This window comes from Garra rufa, chromosome 17 (assembly GCF_049309525.1).
Source record: "Garra rufa chromosome 17, GarRuf1.0, whole genome shotgun sequence".
Taxonomy (NCBI): Eukaryota; Metazoa; Chordata; class Actinopteri; order Cypriniformes; family Cyprinidae; genus Garra; species Garra rufa.
Window position 1 is genome coordinate 28529771 of NC_133377.1, and position 21175 is coordinate 28550945.

The following is a 21175-nucleotide window of genomic DNA, read 5'->3' on the forward strand; positions in this document are numbered from 1 at the left end:
TTAGGGTAGGATAAATGTTTAGATAGATGCATGAATGAGCTGTGAAAGTATACAGTTGCCCCAAAATGCATATAGACACATACAAATGTAAGCATTAGATTCACCATGCATTAAAATTCACTATATTCATGGTCATATATTTCTTTCATTTTGTATACCTCTGTTCATTTCAGTTGGGTGCTATATGGAGGAGAGAAGTTCACAGGAGACATGTATATTTTGTCTGAAGGAGATTATCCTAACGCGGCCAGCATGGGCATGCCAACTGACGCCAGCATTCGCTCAATCAAAGCAGTTCCAATGGTGAGTAGAAACTCTGCTTTCTTAAAGTAATAGTTCACCCTTTGTTCATCTTCAGAACACAAATTAAGATATTAAATCTGAGAGCTTTCTGACCCTGCATAGGCAGCAACACAACTGACACATTCAAGGCCCAGAAAGGTAGTAAGGACATCATTAAAATAGTCCTTGTGACAGCAGTGGTTCAACTGCAAATAAAGACTTTATTTAACAGTTTCTTCACTTCTGTATCAGATTCTTTGAATCAAATCATTATTTTTGTTTGCTTTGCACACAAAAATTATAATTTTTGTCACATGGACTATATTAATGATGTTCTTACTACCTTTCTGGGCCTTTAAAGTATCAGTTGCATTGTTGTCTATGCAGGGTCAGAAAGCTCCCTTTAAATTGTTTCTGGAAACATAGAAAAAAATTGTAGACAAAGCATTGAACTACATTTGCTCTTTCTTTCAGACCTTCTCAGTGCCATCAGTCTCGCTCTTTGGATTGGAATGCTTTGAAGGTCGGGAGGTCACTGTTGACTCACAGATTTCCAACATGTGGGAGGAAGGATTTAATACACATTTCCTGTCTGTCAGGGTCAACAGTGGTTGGTGAGTTTGGAGTTTTGGTTACTATTGTTTCATAGTAGTTCATTTGTGACCCTGGACTACAAAACCAGTCATAAGGGTCAATTTTTATGAAATTGAGATTTATACATCATCTAAATGCTGAATAAATAAGCTTTCCATTGATGTTAGGATAGGATGATCTGGAAATCTGGAATCTGAGGGCGCAAAAAAAATCTAAATATTGAGAAATGTACCTATTAAGTTGTCCAAATGAAGTCCTTAGCAATGCATAGTACTAATAAAAAATTAAGTTTATATATATTTACAGTAGAAAATGTACAAAATATCTTAATGAAACATGATCTTTACTTAATATCCTAATGATTTCTGGCATAAAGAAAAATTTGGGTATGGGTAATTTTGACCCATACAGTGTGTTATGGTTTTGTGGTCCAGGGTTACATTTGAGGATTCATGTCTATTTTGTGTTATATGTTAACCCATATGTCAAAACCACATCAATCTTTTTGCAGCTGGGTGTTATGTGAACATAGTAACTACAGGGGGCGCCAGTTCCTTTTGGAGCCCATTGAAATCACAAACTGGAATAAATTCAGCTCTATTTCCTCTATCGGCTCTTTGTATCCAATCAGACAAGTTAGTATCATCTTTCTTTGCATGCCCAATTATTTACACAAGATAACTAGAAAACAGTATGATTTTGTACGTCCATGTTTTTAATTGTGTGTTTACATCCCTATAGAAACAAAGACTCTTCCGCATTAAAAATAAAGAAACGGGCAACTACATATCAGTGCAGGGTGGTGTTGAGGACATGAAGACGGGCCGCGTGGTCGTCACAGAGCAGGTGGAGGGAATGAGTGATATTTGGCTTTACCAGGATGGGCTCATTAAAAACAAGGTACTTTGCACACCATGAAGTGGATGAGTGGTGCATGTGTAGTTATTTATTCTCTCTGATTTTTGACCATGTGCTCTCTTTGTCTCAGCTCGCTCGAACCATGAGCCTGCAGGTGATGGGTAATGTCGAGTCAGGATCTAAGGTGGTGCTGTGGACTGAAACTCGTGTTCCAGTGCAAACGTGGAGCGCTCAGGTCACCGGCACCATCCCCAGTGTCACCTTCCCTGGAATGGTCCTGGATATCAAGGGTGAGATGTAGTTTGGTGTTCCTTAGGTACCAAGCACATGCTTTACTACTGTCTAGTGTAACTAATAATTGTTTCAAGGGATAGTTACCCAAAAATTGATAATGTTGTTTCAAACCTGTAAGACCTTTGTTCATCTTCAGAACACAAATTAAGATATTTTTGATGAACTCCGAGAGCTTTCTGACCTTGCATAGACAGTAATGCAACTATCACATTCAAGGCCCAGAAAGGTAGTAAGAACATAAATAAAATAGTCCATGTGACATCAGTAGTTCAACCTTTCTGGGCCTTAAACATACAAAACCTGAACATACAAAACTTCTTAAAAAAATATTTTCAAAATATTACCAACCCCAGTCTTCTAAAGAGTAGTATAAACTTTCTCTTATAAATATAAAATACTTAAATTTCTTTATAAATATATGGATTTAGACCTAAAACAATGGTTTTGGCAACTACTGAATTACCTAAACACATTCTTCAGCAATCTAATCTCTCTTTTTTTACAGGGGGTAAGACATACGATAAACAGCATTTAGTGATTCGGGAAGAGAACGAGGAACATGCCAGCCAACAATGGGAGCTGGAATTTGTTTAATCCTGCCCTTTCTTTTCCTCATCTGATCCCCTTCTTCTTGTGACTCCACCCACTTGTCTTGCCCCAACAACACAAACACTGTTTGTGATCTGATATACAGTAGGACACTATGAGGGCACTAGTGAGTCATCCAATCAGAACATACAATCAGAAGACGTTGGGAGGGAAACTTTCTCTTGTCTGTAAAGACTGTATAACAGGTAAAATGGATCATGTATTGCCATTTAAAAATGAAAGAGAACCCGAGGTCAAATATTCGACATGCTAGTGTTCTTGAATTGTAATGATGTGTCTTATTTGCACATGGTTTGAATAAAATATATTACCTGCACGTCATTTACACACTGATGATGGTGCTGGTGGTTAAGTCACTTAAAAGCATTTTTTTTTTTTTTTTTGCATTTTTGTTTTCCCATGCGTCACAAGAGAATGTCATCATTGTATATGAATCCAGCAACTTCTGAAGCATTCTTTCTGCTCATTATATTTGTTTACAAGCTAATGTTATTTTTTCTAAACATTTATTTGACATATTGGGTATATTCTGGTATGTATGCTTTAATATCAACATCTGCAATTAGTTTAAAGTCATTGCAATCCTGGCAGATTTCGATCTGTCCTGTTGTTTTTATTACCAAAAAGTGTGCTTATGTCAGAGTCAATATAAAGTCGCCATGTTGTTGGAAACATTATTATGTATAAATATTATTTGCAAAGTACAATGTGAAATATGTAACAGGGAGTGGCTTTAATTTTGTAATAAAACTATGTATAAAAACACAAATGTGGCAATTTAGTCTATCATTTTTTGACTTAAATGTGAACTATTGATGTTTTACTATCTATGTTAGTGCTGTCAAATGATTAATCGCGATTTACTGCATCTAAAGTAAGTCTGTGTTTACATAATGTATGTGTGTACTGAGTATATTTATTATGTATATATAAATACAGACGCATACATGTATTAAAAAATATATATTTATATTAGTGCTGTCAAATCGATTAATCGCAATTAATCGCATCAAAAATAAAAGTTTGTGTTTACATAATATATATGTGTTGTGTGCTGTATATATTTATATGTATATATTAATACACACACATAATTGTATGTATTTAAAAAATATTTTAAGGTCCGGTCAAATCGATTAATCGCAATTAATCACATCCAAAATAAAAGTTTGTGTTTACATAATATATAAATGTGTGTGTGTGTGTGTGTGTGTGTGTGTGTGTGTGTGTGTGTGTACTGTATATATTTATATGTATATATTAATACACACACATACATGTATATATTAAAAAAATATTTATATAAGTCCAGTAAAATCGATAAATCGCAATAAATTGCATCCAAAACAAAAGTTTGTTTACATAATATGTGTGTGTGTGTGTGTGTGTGTGTGTGTGTGTGTGTGTGTGTGTGTGTGTGTACTGTATATATTTATATGTATATATTAATACACACACACACACACACATGTATTTAAAAGTATTTATATTAGTGCTGTTAAATCGATTAATCACAATCAAATCCAAAATAAGTTTGTGTTTACATAATGTATGTGGGTACTGTGTATATTTATTATATGTATATATAAGTACAGACACATACATGTATGTATTTAAAAAATATTTATATTAGTGCTGTCAAATTGATTAATAACAATTAACCACATCCAAAATAAGTTTGTTTACATAATGTGTGTGTACTGTATATATGTATATATTAATACACACACAAACACGTTTATAAATAAGAAATATTTACATGTGTATAGCCTATATATTCATATTTATATATGACTTATATAATTTGAAAATATAAATATATATTACCTACATTTCTCATTTCTTTTTGATTTTGATGAAAGTTTTTGATCCACAAATGTTGACTAATATATTATGTGAACACAAACTTTTATTTTGGATGTGATTAATTGCGATTAATCAATATGACAGCACTAAAACGTATAGAAATGTTTTATATTTATATATATTTTATATACATGTCTGTATTTATATATACACATAATAAATATACACAGTACACAGACTACACACACATTTTAAACACAAACTTTTATTTTGGATGCGATTAATATCGATTATTTGTTTGACAGCACTAGAAACAGTTCATAACTTGTATTGGCATACATGTGCAGTAGTGCTTGTTTATTAATTTTAACCTGTTTCATTTGGCTTAGGAAACTGATTGTACTTGCCAAATGGCTGTATGACTTACTGTTGTGTTTAATAAGATCAGTCAGACTCGAGCTGCAAGTGCCATGACCGGACTGGAGCGGCGGGTCAAGAGCAGCATGTTTGCTACGTGGAAGATGTTTGATAACGGCTGCTGATGAATGACAAGTATGCAGATGCGTGTACTGATGCCATTTTGTTTGTTCAGGTCTACAAATCAAACGCCACACCTGATGATGTTGCTCTTTCAGGTGGAGGTAAATTCTCTTGACATTTTCAAGTTTAGTTTATGTACACAGTCACAAGCAAGTTCAGCTCCACGAACGTCTTTGTTGACATTAACAACACGTTCACACATTTCTCAAATTACAACCTGTTTTATGCAGCGTCTAGTAAATAACTGACATCGAACGTTGTTTAAATGTACATCTAAGGTGTTCGGGAATTCTCCCTCGAAGAATCGTAATTCGGAAATGGTTGTTTTGGGGAAGAATCTTCCAGTTATGCAGGTTTTTATGTGTCAAGTTTTTGTGTGTAGAGTCAAGGTTACACCCATGGGATATCTGATCTGATCTGATCTAAGGCATCGAAAGCTTCATTTGGTTTGAGACATTTTGTGCTTTTTGCAGCAGACGACCCTGAGAACTACGGCGTTGCTATTTATTTCTCAAGAGCGATTTAAAACATTGTGTTTTCATCTTGCACTATTAAGTTTGAGAGAGGGCAGATCAGGAGTCACATAAAACCTGAAACTCGATCTCACCTGAGACTGAATCTCACTACAGACACTTACAGCAGGTAAACCACTCGAACTAATTTGTCATGACTATCCGAATAATATTTTCAAATTGGGTAAACATTTTTAAACTAAATTTTCTCTGAACGTATTTTCTTTCCTCTTTTTCAGAATCATAGCTGATTTAAGTTAAATTTAAATCCATTTTTAAAGTGAAAATGAAGTTAATTTCTTTAAATCTTATCAATATGGTATTAATTTCTCTGTTTTTGCTAAAATAGTGCTCTTTGGTAGGTGGTGTTTTACATTGTTTTTGTTATTGTTTTTTTTCATATAGCCTACACTGAGATTTTTTTTTCAAAGTTGTAAATAAACGATTATTGGAGTATGTTTTACAGGAAAAGACTTTATATTCATTTCATTTATAATAATTGTGTTACTTGCCATTTCTTGGAAAGCGACTGTAAAATTTACAAGTAAATAAAATGTTCCTACAATTTTTTTTTTACAGTGCAGCTTGTGCATAACTTCCTGTTACATTGACAAGTGATACGATGGAGGCAGAAGCTAACTCTCAGCAAACATCTCCACTTTCGGTAAATGTTTGCATCTGTGCTTTTTTTCTCTACATCACTTTTTGTGTAGCGCTTCAGTCCCATTGTTTGTTTCTATTATATTCCTGTTTCTTCATCGAAACATCTTCTCAATACCATTGTTCTTCTACATCAGGACTATTTTCTTCTACATTATCCATTCTCCCCTTTACATTGCCTTTTTATATCATCCCACAGACTGAAGGCATGTGGTGGGGCACCCTGGGATCTGTTCGGCCCTTTCCAAATTTCCGTCCCGAGAGAGATGTTACAGTCCTTCACACTGCAATGGAGAAGAAAGGTACAGTTATGTGACTGCTCATGAGGCATGATTGTGGTAGTAAAAGTCAATCTGCTAATATTCTATCATATTTAATTGTTGTTATTTTAATCTACTATATCTTAGATCTGAGCACCATTGTGAGAATACTAACCAATCGCAGTAATGCTCAGAGACGAACTCTTGCCCGGGCCTACAAGAATTTCTCACAAAAGGTAAATCAGAAACAAATTCATTCTCAAATCACCACAAGCAAGTCAGGTTGAGTTTTTTAGAGGCCAAATGTGACCCTGGTCCACAAAATCAGTCATAAGGGTCAATTATATTGAAATTGACCCTTTTTAAAAAAAATTTAACAAATGATTATACGTCACCTGAAAGCTGAATAAATAGGCTTTCCATTTATGTATGGTTTGTTTGGATATCTGAAGGTGCAAAAAAAATCTAAATATTGAGAAAATTGCCTTTAAATTTGTCCAAATGAAGTTCACAGCAATGCATGTTACTAATCAAAAATTAAGTTTCGATATATATATTGTAGGAATTTTCATAAATATCTTAATGGAACATGTTCTTTACTTATGTCCTACTGATTTTGGCATAAAAGTAAAATCGATAATTTTGACCCATACAATGTATATTTGGCTATTGCTACAAATATACCCATGCTACTTAAGACTGGTTTTGTGGTCCAGGGTCACAAATACTATAAGAAGTGATCAAGTCATATAATACATTATTATAGAGACCAAATGTCCCCACAAGAATAGTAAAAATTAAAATCAAATATAGTTCCCTTCAATAAAATTGCCTTATAAATAAACTAGAAACACCTTAAATAATGCTTAATGAACAGATAAAGAAACGCTTGTGAGGACTCGGTTTTAGGGGATATAAAATATCAATAACTCAGTATAAAATCAATAGAAGTCAATGGATACTCCCCATCATGATACAAAAATGTGTGTGAGATAACAGTAAATTGTGTGTGTGTTGCAGGAATTGGATGCAGGTCTGAAGAAGGTTCTTTCTGGTGATCTGCAGTCTCTGATACTTGGACTCATGATGATGCCAGAGCAATTTGAGGCCCATCGCTTACGCAAAGCCATGGAGGTTTGCAATTAATTGCTAGTGTAGTGTTTTGAGTAATGAATTACATGATTGTGTGTCAGGGCCGTTTTCTCTGAGGAGGCAAGAGAGTTCAAAACTAAAACATTGAAAAGTGTATAAATCACTAGTTTTTTTTATAGAAACATTGTCCAACAGAGACAGCAGCAGGTAAAGTTATAGCAGGAGTCCATGTCTCTCTTGCCTCCCCTGAGCCCATTGAGTTTTAACAGACCCACAAAAGTGTGCGGAGAGTTTGGTGGGGGGTAAAGTGACTAGATTGGATATGACTGGTTTTGTTCGGCTGTGATTGGATCATGTGATAAATCCCGCCTCCCATGTTCGCCAATCAGTCTGAATGAACAATATAATGGCGTTAATGGGAAGACTAATTAAAAAAATTAAGTAAACAACTCACACACTTAGATATAACCACTTTGTTACATCAGAATAAGACCTAAAAACATGGCGTGTGGGAGTTCTTAGTCAGCTTGATAAAATTTAATCTGTGACCAGTAGTAACAAGCTTTGATGACCGGTGATCCAAAGAAATCAAAAGTAGTTGAAGGGTAACCAATAAAAAGAATAGCTGAAAATAAGTTTAATAAAATGCATTGTTTAAATTATTACTAATATTTAATAAATAGTACTAATAAATAGTTAATATTTTGGAATAAATGTAAAATGCTTAAAAACTTGAGATTCAAACTTGGCTGTAATAAATAGAATGTTGATTACATTGTTAATGTAAAAATTTACTTTTTTAATCTGAAAGTGAAAGTAATGTTTATTTAACCAAGAAAATGTGGCTGGGACATGAATTTACATTTGATTTAAATAATAACAAAAACATTTTACATTGCCTGCTTATTTTAGAACACCACTGGTGTGTGTGTATGTGTGTGTAATTATCAGCATTCATTTAACCATAGATCAACATTCATTCAGACTGTATTCATTTTTGTGTGTTCAGGGTGCTGGTACAGATGAAGAAACACTTTTAGAGATTTTGTGCACAAGGACCCCACAGCAGCTCTCTGACATTAGGGCTGCATACAATCAAGGTGCTTTAAGAATTATTTCACAAGATGTAAAAATGTTGAACCTTTTAATTAATTAATGCAATTTTTGTTTTTGGAACCCTCAAGTCATCCTAGGTGTATCCTACTTTATTCTTTCAGGTGAACACAGTAAGGGTTATATTAAAAATGGCTCTTCCAAGCTTAACGGTAGTGAATGGGAGTTAAAATTCAGTAGTCCAATAATGTGCATTCTTCCATTATAAACAAAAAGCATACATATACATAATACATAAATATACATATTTAAAACTCTATTAATCTTAATCCATTTAAGGTTTATTTTATATTTATGTATATCACTACCTTTCAAACATTTGGGGTCAGTACAATGTTTTAAATATATTTTTAAAGAGTCTTGCTCATCAAAATTGCAATTATTTGATCAAAAATACAGAGAATCCTCTAAATAAAAGAGTATTTCCTGTCACTTTCTATCAATTCAGTGCATTCTTTTTTTTTTGAATGAAAATGTAAATATGTTTAAAAAAGAAATTAAATGCTAGCACATATATTATTACTATAATATTCAATTCAGTAAGAATATCAGAGATAATTGCATACATTTCCAATCAGCCTGAGTTTGAATGTTTCAACATTGTCATTTTTATAGAATATAAGCGGGATTTGGAAAAAGACTTGATAAGTGAAACCAGTGGAGATTTTTCAAAGTTTATTGTGGCTTTGTTAAAGGTAAGACATGCGATACCTCCTGTCCTGAATCGTTCTGTTAAATATTTACCAAAACCATTTTTATTGTGTTGATACACCATGAGTATGTCAATATCTCGTGCTGTGTGAATCATCATCCTCATCGTCTCTGTTTCTTTCGCTATTTCCTTTATCAGAAAGAGAATGGGCCAGGAATTACTGACCAGGATATAGCAGTGAGTCCAAATACATTCATGACAGATTTGTTATTTTAGGAAATATTTCCAGCACCCTCAAAGTGACCCTGCACTCCAAGAACTGCTTTCATGACGTATTTAGAGATGTAGCCGATAAAGGTTTAACTATAAAACCTATGATGTTGACTTTGCTTTGTTTGATTTGTTGCACTGAAACGGCCTGTACCGAGGCCTCTAGACGACCTCGGAAGTAGGATTCATGTTGTAAGAATTTCAGCTCAGATCACAGGATAACAGATATCCAATTTTTTGTAAGAATTCAACTCAGATAAGATGCAGATTTATTATACCTGATTAAATTCAGTATATTTTAATTTTGTTTTACAGTCTTTATCTGAGGAGCTGAAAAACAAGAAACCTGCAGCTGATATTTGGATCAAAACACTCACCACAAGAAACCCAAACCATCTTAGAATTGGTGAGTTGCAAGTGATTGTATGTTTATGATCTATAGCTATAATTTCAGGGATGAATTGTTGGAGAATGTCTTCAGAAGACTGCTAAATTAAGGCTTTATGATTTCTGTGATGAGAACCCAGTCATAAAAGTGAAATTTACTTTATAACGGAATGTCACAGAATTTCCCAAATTTTGAAGGAATTAATCAAAAGTAGGTTGGTACAATTAAAAAAAAACACAATGTGGACTAGTGTCTGTAAATATTATGCCAAAAAAAAAAACAGTTCATTTGACAGTCCATGCTTCTGATGAAATTATTTTACATGAGCACATCTCATGCAAAAAAATTTCATCAGAAGTATGAACTATCAAAATTTAGATTTAGATTTGCAGGCTAACAATGTTATTTAACAGTGTTCGTTTATACTGTTTAATATATGCCATTGTTGGCAGTCCTAGTGCTTGTTGTTGCCTGTATCCATGTTAAAGGTAATTACTTATGTAAAGAATCATTTCTAACATGCAAATCCTTCAAACATATCCATCTATATTATTTAAGCCTTCTTGTAATGTATATTCGGGGGTTGACAACAACAAATATTACAAATGTGTGTGAAAAGTAATTTGATTTCTGCTTCAGTGCTGGAACAACTGGAGTTTGAGAAAGGCCAGTCAGTGGAGGACACTTTAGAGGGACATTTTAAAGGTATCCTCTCTGGAGACCTGAAAAAGGGCTTAAAGACACTAGGTAAAACTGGGTTATGTGTGTTTGAGGATGTATTAAGATGTGTGTGTTCAAAGTGTAATGATCTTTTAATGTAAATCCACAAAGCCTTTGCAATTTAGCTTTCTTTTTCTCATCAGTGCGATGTATACAGAACCAGTATTTATTCTTGGCACAACGGATCCAAACTATGAAAGTAAGCTTGTTTTTGCACTGTTTGTGCACATGATCCGGTTTTGCCAGCATTTTGGGTACCAAATGTCCCAGCAAACAGTAAAGTAAAACCTAAAATCACCTATATGTTGGGCTAAAAATACAGAAGTGTTTATTCAATGGTTTGGTTTGAGTATATAAACCAAACAGAAGTCTAAATCATCATAGTAGAATGTTGCGTAAGTATGCACACAATTACAATACTAGAGTAAACCTACTAGTACAAACTAACATCATTTTGCATGGTAGGTGTATATATCAATAAAAAACCTGAAATGCAATATGCTAACTTCATGCAAAGCACATCCAAATGCAACAGGAAGTTGTCGTAAACAAATATACAGCTTTACACAAATAGTGAAGTCATTGCTTGTTGATGCACTGTTGACGTTTTCCTTAGAAACGTCTCTAGATGTTGACAGATACTCTGCCCTGTACTCTGTAGGCATCGGTGGTCCAGGGTGTGATGGTGTCTCACAGTGAGGAGGATCTGCTGAGAGTTAGAGTGGCATACCTTCAGTCAACGGGAACTTCGCTGTACACGGCCTTACAGAAGCAGTTCAAAGGTGAACACCAGCAGGGTTTGTTGGCTATATGCCGCGCAGAAGATTAGAAGAAGTGCTGTCTATGACTCAAATGATAAGACAACATTCACGTGCACACAGTAAAAGCACATTCCATTCATTTGAATTGCTGTTAAACAGCAGCTTTGTGTCTGGAAAATCAGTAAATAAACAAATAAAATGTTACCGAGAATTGCAGCACTGTCCTTTATGGATCCTTGTGGAAGTCAATACAGTTTTAATAATACAACAATTTACAACTTTTTAAATGTTCTGACTTCAATATAGATGTTACCCCTTGGTTATATTATTAGGAAGTTTGGGATTAGTTTCCATTGTTATGCTGATGATACTCAACTATATATTTCAACAAGACCAGAAACTTGAAACTTCTAACTTATCAAAGCTAACAGAGTGTGTTAAAAATGTAAAAGACTGGATGACCAATCATTTTCTACAATAATTTGTTGCAACATGCTTTGATCTCGGTTAAGTGGTTCATGAAGCTCTCAATACTTCCAAACAACTTGGGTTTAAGTAGGATAGACATCAGTTCAGTTCTAGTTAGTTCATATTTTGAAGAGATTTTTTGGTACTTAATAATATGTGCAATAAATATGATTCATGGATGAAATACACCATTTTCTAATATGCGTATTTATATAACAATTAGTATAGTGTTTAGGGTTGAAATAGCAAAAATGTTCAGTGGAAAGAAAAATAATATTCATGTGTATTGCCATGGTTAAACTACTAGATGACTGTATAGCTGATTAATACATATAGCCTTCATGTAAGGCTGGATGATAAGACCTAAAATCAAATCTCGATTAGTTAAACATTTTACCTCGATTACAATTAATAAACTTTTACCTCCCGTGAGACGCAGCACACAAAAATAGTTTAAAAACAAAATGCAGAGCAGAATGGCTACTCCAACATGTTGCCGTCAAATTCTAAAGTTGCCACGCCAGACTGCTACTGTTAACAAAAGCTTGCAACGATTGCCCTGCCTCCAGGGTCTTTTGATTGGTCAATTGTTTTGTAGCTGACATTGATGAGTGGCGCTGCGTGTTAAACGTGCCACTCACATGCGAGATGCTACAAAAGATGCAAACCCAATTTTTAGCATTAACCACACATGTAGTAGTATGTTTTTTAAGAAAAGTATTAACAAGATTTAAAAAAAAAAAAAAAAAAAAAAACACATGGGAAAATTACATTCTTTAGAGGTTCTGAATTTTGAGTACTTTTCAATTCATCGTCCAGCACTACCTATATGTATTTAGCTCTACTCTGTGCTTTAAAGAGTTTTGTCATTCATCACTGCTTACTTAATTTTTTAGGTTTTGCATTTGCATGTATATTTAGACATTATCAAACACTTGATTTTTAAAAGTTTAAAAAGGTTTATTACTCACATCCTAGTGTTATTTTGTGATGTTCACATTAGCATACAACATAAGTGAACAGCATAAGTTACAAAAGGCAAGCAAACAGAATTTAACCCAATTCAGTTTAAAATTCAATTCAAATCAAGTTTATTTGTATAGCGCTTTTCACGATACAAATCATTGCAAAGCAGCTGTACAGGAAATTTAGGTTACTACAATATATTTAGTAGCTTACTAGTGGTGACTACTGTGTGTCAAGTTGATGTACATATGATATAGATGTTAAAATCAGTAATAGTGTAATCAAACAGTCGATGAACACTATTAATATTAGTATAATGATTATGTATTACAATCAAACTTGTTGGAAAATTTTGTAGTGCTGTATGTTGTTTCAGGGCTGGCATCATCTTAGGTCCTCTGAGGGTTGGCATCATCTTTTCTTGGGTATTCTGAATCCAAATAGAATCTTGTGTAATTCCAAGTTACCACGGGCTTGGCAATGTTTCTAAGATGGAAGAATGCTATTTTTGTAACATTAGAAATATGATTTTCAAAAGACAGGTTGCTGTCTAATATAACACCCAGATTTTTGACTGTAGAGGAAATAACAGTACATCCAACTAATTGCAAATTGCAATTTAAGAGATTCTATGTACTGTTTTTTGGTCCAATAACTAATATCTCGGTCTTATCTGAGTTTAATAGTAGAAAATGATTGGTCACCCAGTCTTTTACATTTTTAACACACTCTGTTAGCTTTGATAAGTTAGAAGTTTCAAGTTTCTGGTCCTGTTGAAATAAATAGTTGAGTATCATCAGTATAACAATGGAAACTAATCCCATATTTCCTAATAATATTACCAAGGGGTAACATGTAAATTGAAAATAGCAGAGGACCTAGGACAAATCCTTGTGGCACTCTATACTTTACTGGCAATAATTGTGATAACCCCCCGTTTAAATAAACAAAGTGGTAGCGATCGGACAGGTATGATCTGAACCATCTTAAAGCCTGCCCTTGAATACCTATATAGCTTTGTAATGTAGAAGTACGTCATGATCTATAGTGTCGAACACAGCACTAAGATCAAGTAAAACTAGCAATGAGGCGCAGCCTTCATCTGACGCAAGAAGCAAGTCATTTATGATTTTGTGCAGTTTCTGTGCTACGGTGGGGCCTGAAACCTGGCTGAAATTCTTCAAAGAGGTCATTTTTTGCAAGAAGGAGCACAATTGAGCAGACACAACTTTTTCTAAAATTTTAGACATAAATGGAAGATTAGAAATGGGTCTGTAATTTGCCAGTTCACTAGGGTCTAGCTGTGGTTTCTTAATAAGAGGCTTAATAACTGCCAGTTTGAATGGCGTAAAATAATGTTTAAAAAACAGCGCAAACAATTGCATCCAATAAAACTCTTTTTGTATTCCTTGAATGGGCAGTCTTTACTGAAACTTATTCAACCTCCTTTGGGGAGAGAAAGATTGCAGAAAGACTAGAAACTTATTATGACAACTAGCATCTGGTTGTAGTCGCTATTAAGGTGTTTCCCATATTATCTAACTTCTTCTTCCTCTGGTAATGTGTTAACAAATATGTGGTATACTGTCTCAGTCTAAATTACATTTACACTGGTGTTTTAGGAAGCCAAACAAATTAGAATATTTAATCATAATAATAACAACAATTTTATATTATTTCTATTCCTGTAACAGTAACAGCCATACATTGTAAAATAATTGCACTGTAAAATAAATGAAAATGAATATTTCATTGATAGATATATTATTTTTGTTTTATACTACAGTAGGGGAAATTACAATACTTTTTTCCTATTTCCACACTTGAAAGAGATATTTTGAATTTGGACTACAGTAATGTTTAAAATGGAAAACTGTCATTTAATATTGTCATTTATAATATATTGGCTGCTCTATGAAACGCTTTACTTCTGCATTCCCCAGTTCCTGTGGAAACCTATGAAAGTTTCAAACCAAAGCATGATTTTTTTTTTTTATGAGGTGGAAATGGGCTTTCATAGAAATAACCTTAAATCTCTGGTCAAAAAGACCCCCACACTAGTCTTAACTATAAAACACACATATAATCAGCATTTTTTTTCTTTATTTCAGTCCTCATTTGTGATGCATTTCAGGAATCATCAAAATAGTTTTTAAAGGATGGAAAGGGCCATAAAAGGCCTGTGAAAAGACCAACTGGTGTCAAAAAGGCCCCCAAAAGACAGTTAGAGAAGAAGTGGGGGAACAATAACTGTCTGTCTGTCTCATATTTTTGTGACCAGAAAAAGACACACACATCTACTAAAACTATTGACGCACAAACATTTAATCAGCTGGGTTATTTGACATTCTGATCTTGTAGATTGTAGCTTAAGTTATTTGTTTGATACTTAGCCAAAGGCTTAAATAAATATTTCCCAGGACGTCATGAGATCATAAACTGAGCCAAAGAAAATTATTAATTTTGCTTAACTCACTTGCTAAACAGTAAATACATTGCTTTCACATTACAATGAAAAACTGTACTAGTCTTAGCTATGAAAGACACACATACATTATTTTTTTTCTTTATTTGAGACATTATTTTAAACAATACATTTTCATTTTAAATCTTAAGTGCTTTTTTAAGGAAATCCTCATGTGTGATGCATCAAGTGCTTTTTATGTACATTATAACTATTTTATTCTATATGGACTCTTGTTTTATTACATTCATTGAAATAATGTAATAAAAAATAGATTCATACACAGAGACATAGAGTTTATATTTCTCAACAAAGCGAGTTTCTAATTTCGAGCATTTAAGCATGAGCCGTTAGGTTTGTGCAATCATAAGCATTTAGTCAAAAAACTATCTGTTATTTAGTTGTGGTTTATGCTACTTTAAATGTAATAGTCATTTATATACTCATCAGTCATTTATATATAAAGTATACACATAGTCTATTCTTAACCTTTATATATTACTTTTATAATATTATACTACAGTTCTTTGCAAAACAGCGTTAGTCCAGGACTGAATCAGGTAATGCTTATTATAACATCATGTAGAGCAGGACGGATAGAGTGAAGCTGATGATGGTAACTGTTGGTGAATCGCTGGACGATGTAGTCTGTCTTACTGTCGTCATGTTGCCAACCTCTGGCATCGAGGTGATATCTGTCATGTTGCTGGGAAATTCAGTAGTTTGATTCATGGTGGATGCTGAAGATGGAGACATTGTGGTGGGCTGATTTGGTTGAGATGTCACAGTGGATTGAGTGTTTTTGCTCGTTATGAGTGTAGTAGTTTTAGTGGATGGAGCTATAGTTGTAGATGTAGTTGCAGTTGTAGATGCAGCTGTAGTTGTAGTTGCAGCTGTAGATGTAGATGTAGTTGCAGTTGTAGTTGTAGTTGCAGCTGTAGTTGTTGACAGAGAAGTTGGAGCTGTAGTCGCAGTTGTTGTCACGTTGGGTGTCACAGTCGTTGAATTCTTTTAGGGAACAATTTAAAAGCTTGTTATTATCAACGCCAATTTCAGATGTTAAAAATAAAACACAATACAGTGTTTGTTCCTCAGATTTAATTGGTGTGAAACTTCCCCTTCCCTATTACTGTTCTCACTGTTGTAAGCAATCATTTCCTTATTATTGTTTCTTGTCACCCAGTAAAAACATCTGAATGAATATACAAAACATGAAACATTTACTTGAGAAGCAGAACAGAATCTTTTCTTACTTTATCAACTTTATTGTTTCAAGCATAAATCTCACTGTTTTGCTAGTTTTTTGCTTCAAACTAAAACTGAAAATAATTCTAGATTTTTTGATAGCCATTCTTATTTAAACAATTTAGCAATTTTATTTCTTTTTGTAAGATGTGTACTGATGTGAAACTGCTGATTTTTTTTCTCGATATTATACTTTTTATTTTTTTTTTCACATCTGGTTTTAAATATAAACCTCAGTATGTTTTGTTAGATTTTTGGTTAAAACAAGGAATACAAATAATTCAAAATAGATTCTGTAATAACAGGTCATTTTTCTTTTTTTTTTTTTTTGTAGGAGTTTTAGAATTTTTGTTGACTGGAAACCAAACAAAATGCAACAATTTCTGTATATTATATTATATTATATTATATTATATTATATTATATTATATTATAAAATAATTCAAGATAGATTCTCTAATAACAGGGCTTATTGAAGATATTTTTTACTGCAAACCACAAAAAATTATATTGTTATATTATGTTATATTATAAAAATGTATTATATGTGATTTAGTGTTCATTTTTAGTTTTTGCAGAACATGTATTATATTAGAATTATAAAATAATGCACAATAGATTCTCTATTAACAGGTTTTTTGCTTGTCGTTTTTTCTTTCTTTCTTTCTTTCTGTAAGAGGTTTAGACCATACAAAACACTAAATGATCTGTATATTATATTATACTATAATGTGTTTTTTTTTTTGTTTTTTGTTTTTTGTAAGAGACTAAAAAGTTTAGAATTTTTACTGGAAACCACACAAAATTATATTACATTATAAAAATGATTTATATGTAATTTTAATGTTATATTTTAGTTTTTGCACAACATTATATTATATTATATTTTAAAATAATTCAAGAAAGATTCTCTAATAACAGGTATTTTTAAATCCTTTTTGCTTGTAAATTTTTTTTTTTTTTTTTTTTTTTTTTTTTGTAAAAGACTAAAGAGTTTAGACTATTTTACTGGAAACCACACAAAATTATATTAAATTATAAAAATGTATTATATGTAATTTTAGTGTTAATTTTAGTTTTAACATTATATTGCATCATATTATATTATATTTAAAAATAATTCAAGATAGATTTTCTATTAACAGATTTTTTGCTTGTCATTTTTTCTTTCTTTCATTTTGTAGACCAGACAAAACACAAAATTTTCTGTATATTATATTACATTTTTTAATAATTCAAGATAGATTCTCAAACAAGATGGATGCTGCACACTGGTGATGGTTGAGGAGAGATCCCCTATATGATTGTAAAGCGCTTTGGGTGTACGGCAATACACAATGAAAGCGCTATATAAATGCATCATTCATTCATTCATTCATTCATTCATTCATTCATTCATTCAAGATTTTTTTTTTTTGGACTGGAAACCAGACAAAATATATTTTTTTAAATATAAGTGAGATTATATTAATTATATTATATTATACTATATTATATTAATTTAAAATAGATTCTCTATTTTGCTTGTTGTTTTTTATTTCTTTTTGTAAGAGGTTTAGATTTTTTTTTTTTTTACTGGAAACGACACAAAATTATATTAGATTAGATTATATTATTAAAAGAATCAAGATAGATTCTCTAATGACAGGTCTTATTAAATCCTTTTTTGCTTATATATTATATTATATTTACTAAAAACGTTTTCTCGTATAGCTTTGAAAAGAGCTTTTCAGAAATCTGACCTCATCTTATCTATCACACATATTGGACACACATATTTCAGTAACACATGTTAATATTGTAAGATGTCAGCATTATGGAGTGTGAAAATGAAATACAAGGAATTGATGGATGTGTATGTATTTACCCAAGCCTGTGAGATAGAGAGCATAGCCAGCATGCAAAATCCTGTAATCAGCCACTTCATGATGAAGAGAAAATGGTAAAAGATGCGACCGAGAATAAGATTCGCTTCAAATCCGATGTCAAACTGCGACCAATCCAACAGGTGCTCACAATGTGGCCCGTGTCCTTCCTCCGCTCTTATATATGCTGGTTTATGAGCTGTAATTATGTCATGTTCTCAGGGTCGGACACAGGTGTGGATTAGTGAAAACTCTCAGGCTGAGCAGCCACTCCCCGGCCCAGGATCAAGGTGGTATTTGTTCTGGGGTGTGTGTCCAGTGTCTATTGACTTTATGATGTTACTATTTTATAGATTTTTTTACTGGTTAACCTTTTTTCCTGTAAACCAAAACCAAACGATTGTCTTCTTTGCTTCTCACATTGCATGGTAACATATGTCATCTTTTTATTTAGATTCACTATGTTAGAAGATCACTGAAACTTGAATGTCTGTTACGCCATTGCATTTCCCCAATTTCCATGTTATTTAGCCTATTTTTGATGTTGAATTTTTGCCCTCCAGTGTTTGCCAGTTATACAACTGCTGAACTTTAAGGGTCTAGTAATATTTCTTGGAAATATCCTTTTGCTTCCTTATTCCTCTTGATCTTGTAACCATGAGGAAAGACACATAAATATAAAAATGGTTCCTGTAATGCTGCAATAAAGATACAGATAAAGTATCAAGGCATCATTTAAACTAGCAACTCAAGTGGAATATTCGACTGACTTCTGTTAACTTATATTAGCGTTACGTGCTGTTCGTTGGGTTTAGAGCAGCTTCTGTTTTTGTCTTCCTGATTTTTTATTTCTCATCAAAGCTGTTTGTTTCCTCTATTGACAATGTAGTTCACATTAATTTAAAAATTGTTTATTTATGAATAATGTGTATGGAAACTTCATACCTGAGTTTGAAGGACTGTTGAACTCAGTGTGCAAAAATGTTTTTGTTTGCTTTATAATTTTCAGTTTTTTTTTGTTTTTGTTTTTTTTCAAAACAGAATAAAACACCATTTTAGGTTTTGGTCAGTAATTGTTTAACATAGTATTTGGACTTAATGTTAAGGGGAAATTAATAAATAATTCTGAAGTCTGAATACCATGTTAACACACACACACAGACATACATGATTTTTTATGGGGACATTCCATAGACGTAATGGACTTTATACTGTACAAACTGTATTTTCTATTTCCTCCAAATGCCAAAAAACACCCTTTACATACTTCAACCACCTAAACAGACCCCTCACACAAAACTATGCTATTTTTGATTTTCAAACCACTTAATTCTATAAGACTTATAAGCTTGTTTCCTCATGTGTCCTCTCAAGGTCAAAATTTACTGATATTACTATACTTGTGGTGGGGACATTTGGTCCTCATAATGTAAGGAATAGGCTACCAGGTTCTCACATACACACACACTTTACACTAACACTTTATTTGAATGGTCCCCCAACACGTGACGCGACACGAGTAAAATCCCCGACAGTGAACTGATGCCGTGTTCTATTTATGATGCACTGACACAAAGATCAACAGATTTGCAACGGTCGCTTTGTCGTGTTCAGCGTAGACAGCCTCAAACTGTTGTGAAACAATGAGATGTGACAACTGTCACATCGGAGTTAGTTTATGTAGTTGCAAAGTTACTTACAGTTAGTAAAATGTCTAAAATAGACCATTGAAATAAGGGCCTAAAACTAGGTCATTGTCACTAGCAGGTCATTGTGTTATGCCAGTTTCACGCATACTCTGTTTGTAGTGTGTATGTGGTGCATATTTTTTTTTTTTTTTGCACCCATGTTAACAGATTAGAGCAAGGCCATTCAGTTAGCTTCATTTGAGGGATTATTAAACTAAAAATTTGAAGGGTGCCAAGGGGGTGGGGGCCATCCCGATCTCTTTCTAGAGGGACCTATAAAGTTAGAAATTGAAATCTAAAAATCTATAAAAGGTTAACATTAGTGCTGTCTGTCAATCAATTAAAAAATAATTAATCACACATTTTTCTGTAATTAATCACTCTAAATCGCATATTTAATTTGTCATATTTTTACCCTGAACAAACTATAAACATAGAACAACACAAACATGGTATATTTTAAAGGGGTCATCGGATGCAAAACTCACTTTTACATGTTGTTTGAACATTCATGTGTGTTGGTAGTTTGTGTACACAACCACGCTACAATGATAAAAATCCACCCAGTGGTATCTTTTTTTAATCTTTAAAAATAATATCCCCTTTATAAAATCAGGTCATTCTCAGCTTCTTGTCGGTGTGACAACACACCAACAGAGGCTGCTCCCACGATAGTTGATTGAGATGAGCACCTTACCTTAGACCCGCCCTCACCGAGCTGAAACAGTCCGACTCCGATCGCCATACGCTTTATTCAGCCCGCTGCCATTTTGAATCGAAAACGAGGCTGTGAGGGATAGCAGTCCAGCAGCGCCCACTGTGGCGCGTTGTTGCGTACCGGGATGTAGATCGTATATCCGTAAAATAATAGGTCATTTCACATTTTTCCACAGGACAAAGAGCTCCAGAAGACGTGGATTGATCGACAGGACAAATAACCTAACTTTCAGGTAACAATATTGCATTTTTTTTTTGAGAAAATGACTGTGGAAAGACTGCTAATTTCTAATGGGAGCATGTTTATCTTCCTTTAAACGCTTACATAGAGTTTTTCAAATGATGTTATAT

At 33.2% G+C, this 21175-nt stretch overlaps 2 protein-coding genes and 1 long non-coding RNA gene across 4 annotated transcripts in view; 2 read left to right on the top strand and 1 right to left on the bottom strand.

The window, feature by feature from the left end:
* The window catches only part of crybg2 (crystallin beta-gamma domain containing 2), a 40736-nt gene extending 37097 nt beyond the window's left edge, over positions 1–3639 (top strand). The window contains exons 17-22 of the mRNA XM_073821457.1: positions 174–303; positions 757–896; positions 1388–1511; positions 1618–1776; positions 1865–2024; positions 2534–3639. Coding sequence (XP_073677558.1) covers positions 174–303; positions 757–896; positions 1388–1511; positions 1618–1776; positions 1865–2024; positions 2534–2622 — 802 coding nt within the window. The 3' untranslated portion in view covers positions 2623–3639. The remainder of the gene's footprint in view (positions 1–173; positions 304–756; positions 897–1387; positions 1512–1617; positions 1777–1864; positions 2025–2533) is intronic.
* Positions 3640–5274: 1635 nt separating this feature from the next.
* Positions 5275–11615, top strand: anxa14 (annexin A14). 2 transcript variants are annotated; one of them, XM_073822444.1, is made up of 12 exons: positions 5275–5625; positions 6075–6159; positions 6355–6457; positions 6563–6651; positions 7436–7549; positions 8517–8607; positions 9236–9315; positions 9471–9509; positions 9858–9948; positions 10570–10677; positions 10794–10849; positions 11312–11615. In XM_073822444.1, exons 2-12 carry the CDS (start codon positions 6118–6120, stop codon positions 11477–11479), a joined length of 981 nt encoding a protein of 326 aa, XP_073678545.1. In that variant the 5' UTR covers positions 5275–5625; positions 6075–6117; the 3' UTR covers positions 11480–11615. The 2 variants fall into 2 exon arrangements, with proteins under 2 accessions (XP_073678545.1, XP_073678544.1); XM_073822443.1 differs by lacking the exon at positions 10794–10849.
* Positions 11616–15399: 3784 nt separating this feature from the next.
* On the bottom strand, positions 15400–18635 carry LOC141290123 (uncharacterized). Its single transcript, XR_012340047.1, has 2 exons — positions 18422–18635; positions 15400–16317 (listed from the first exon to the last, which is right to left on the bottom strand). It is a non-coding gene; the product is annotated as an uncharacterized lncRNA (long non-coding RNA).
* Positions 18636–21175: the final 2540 nt, after the last annotated feature.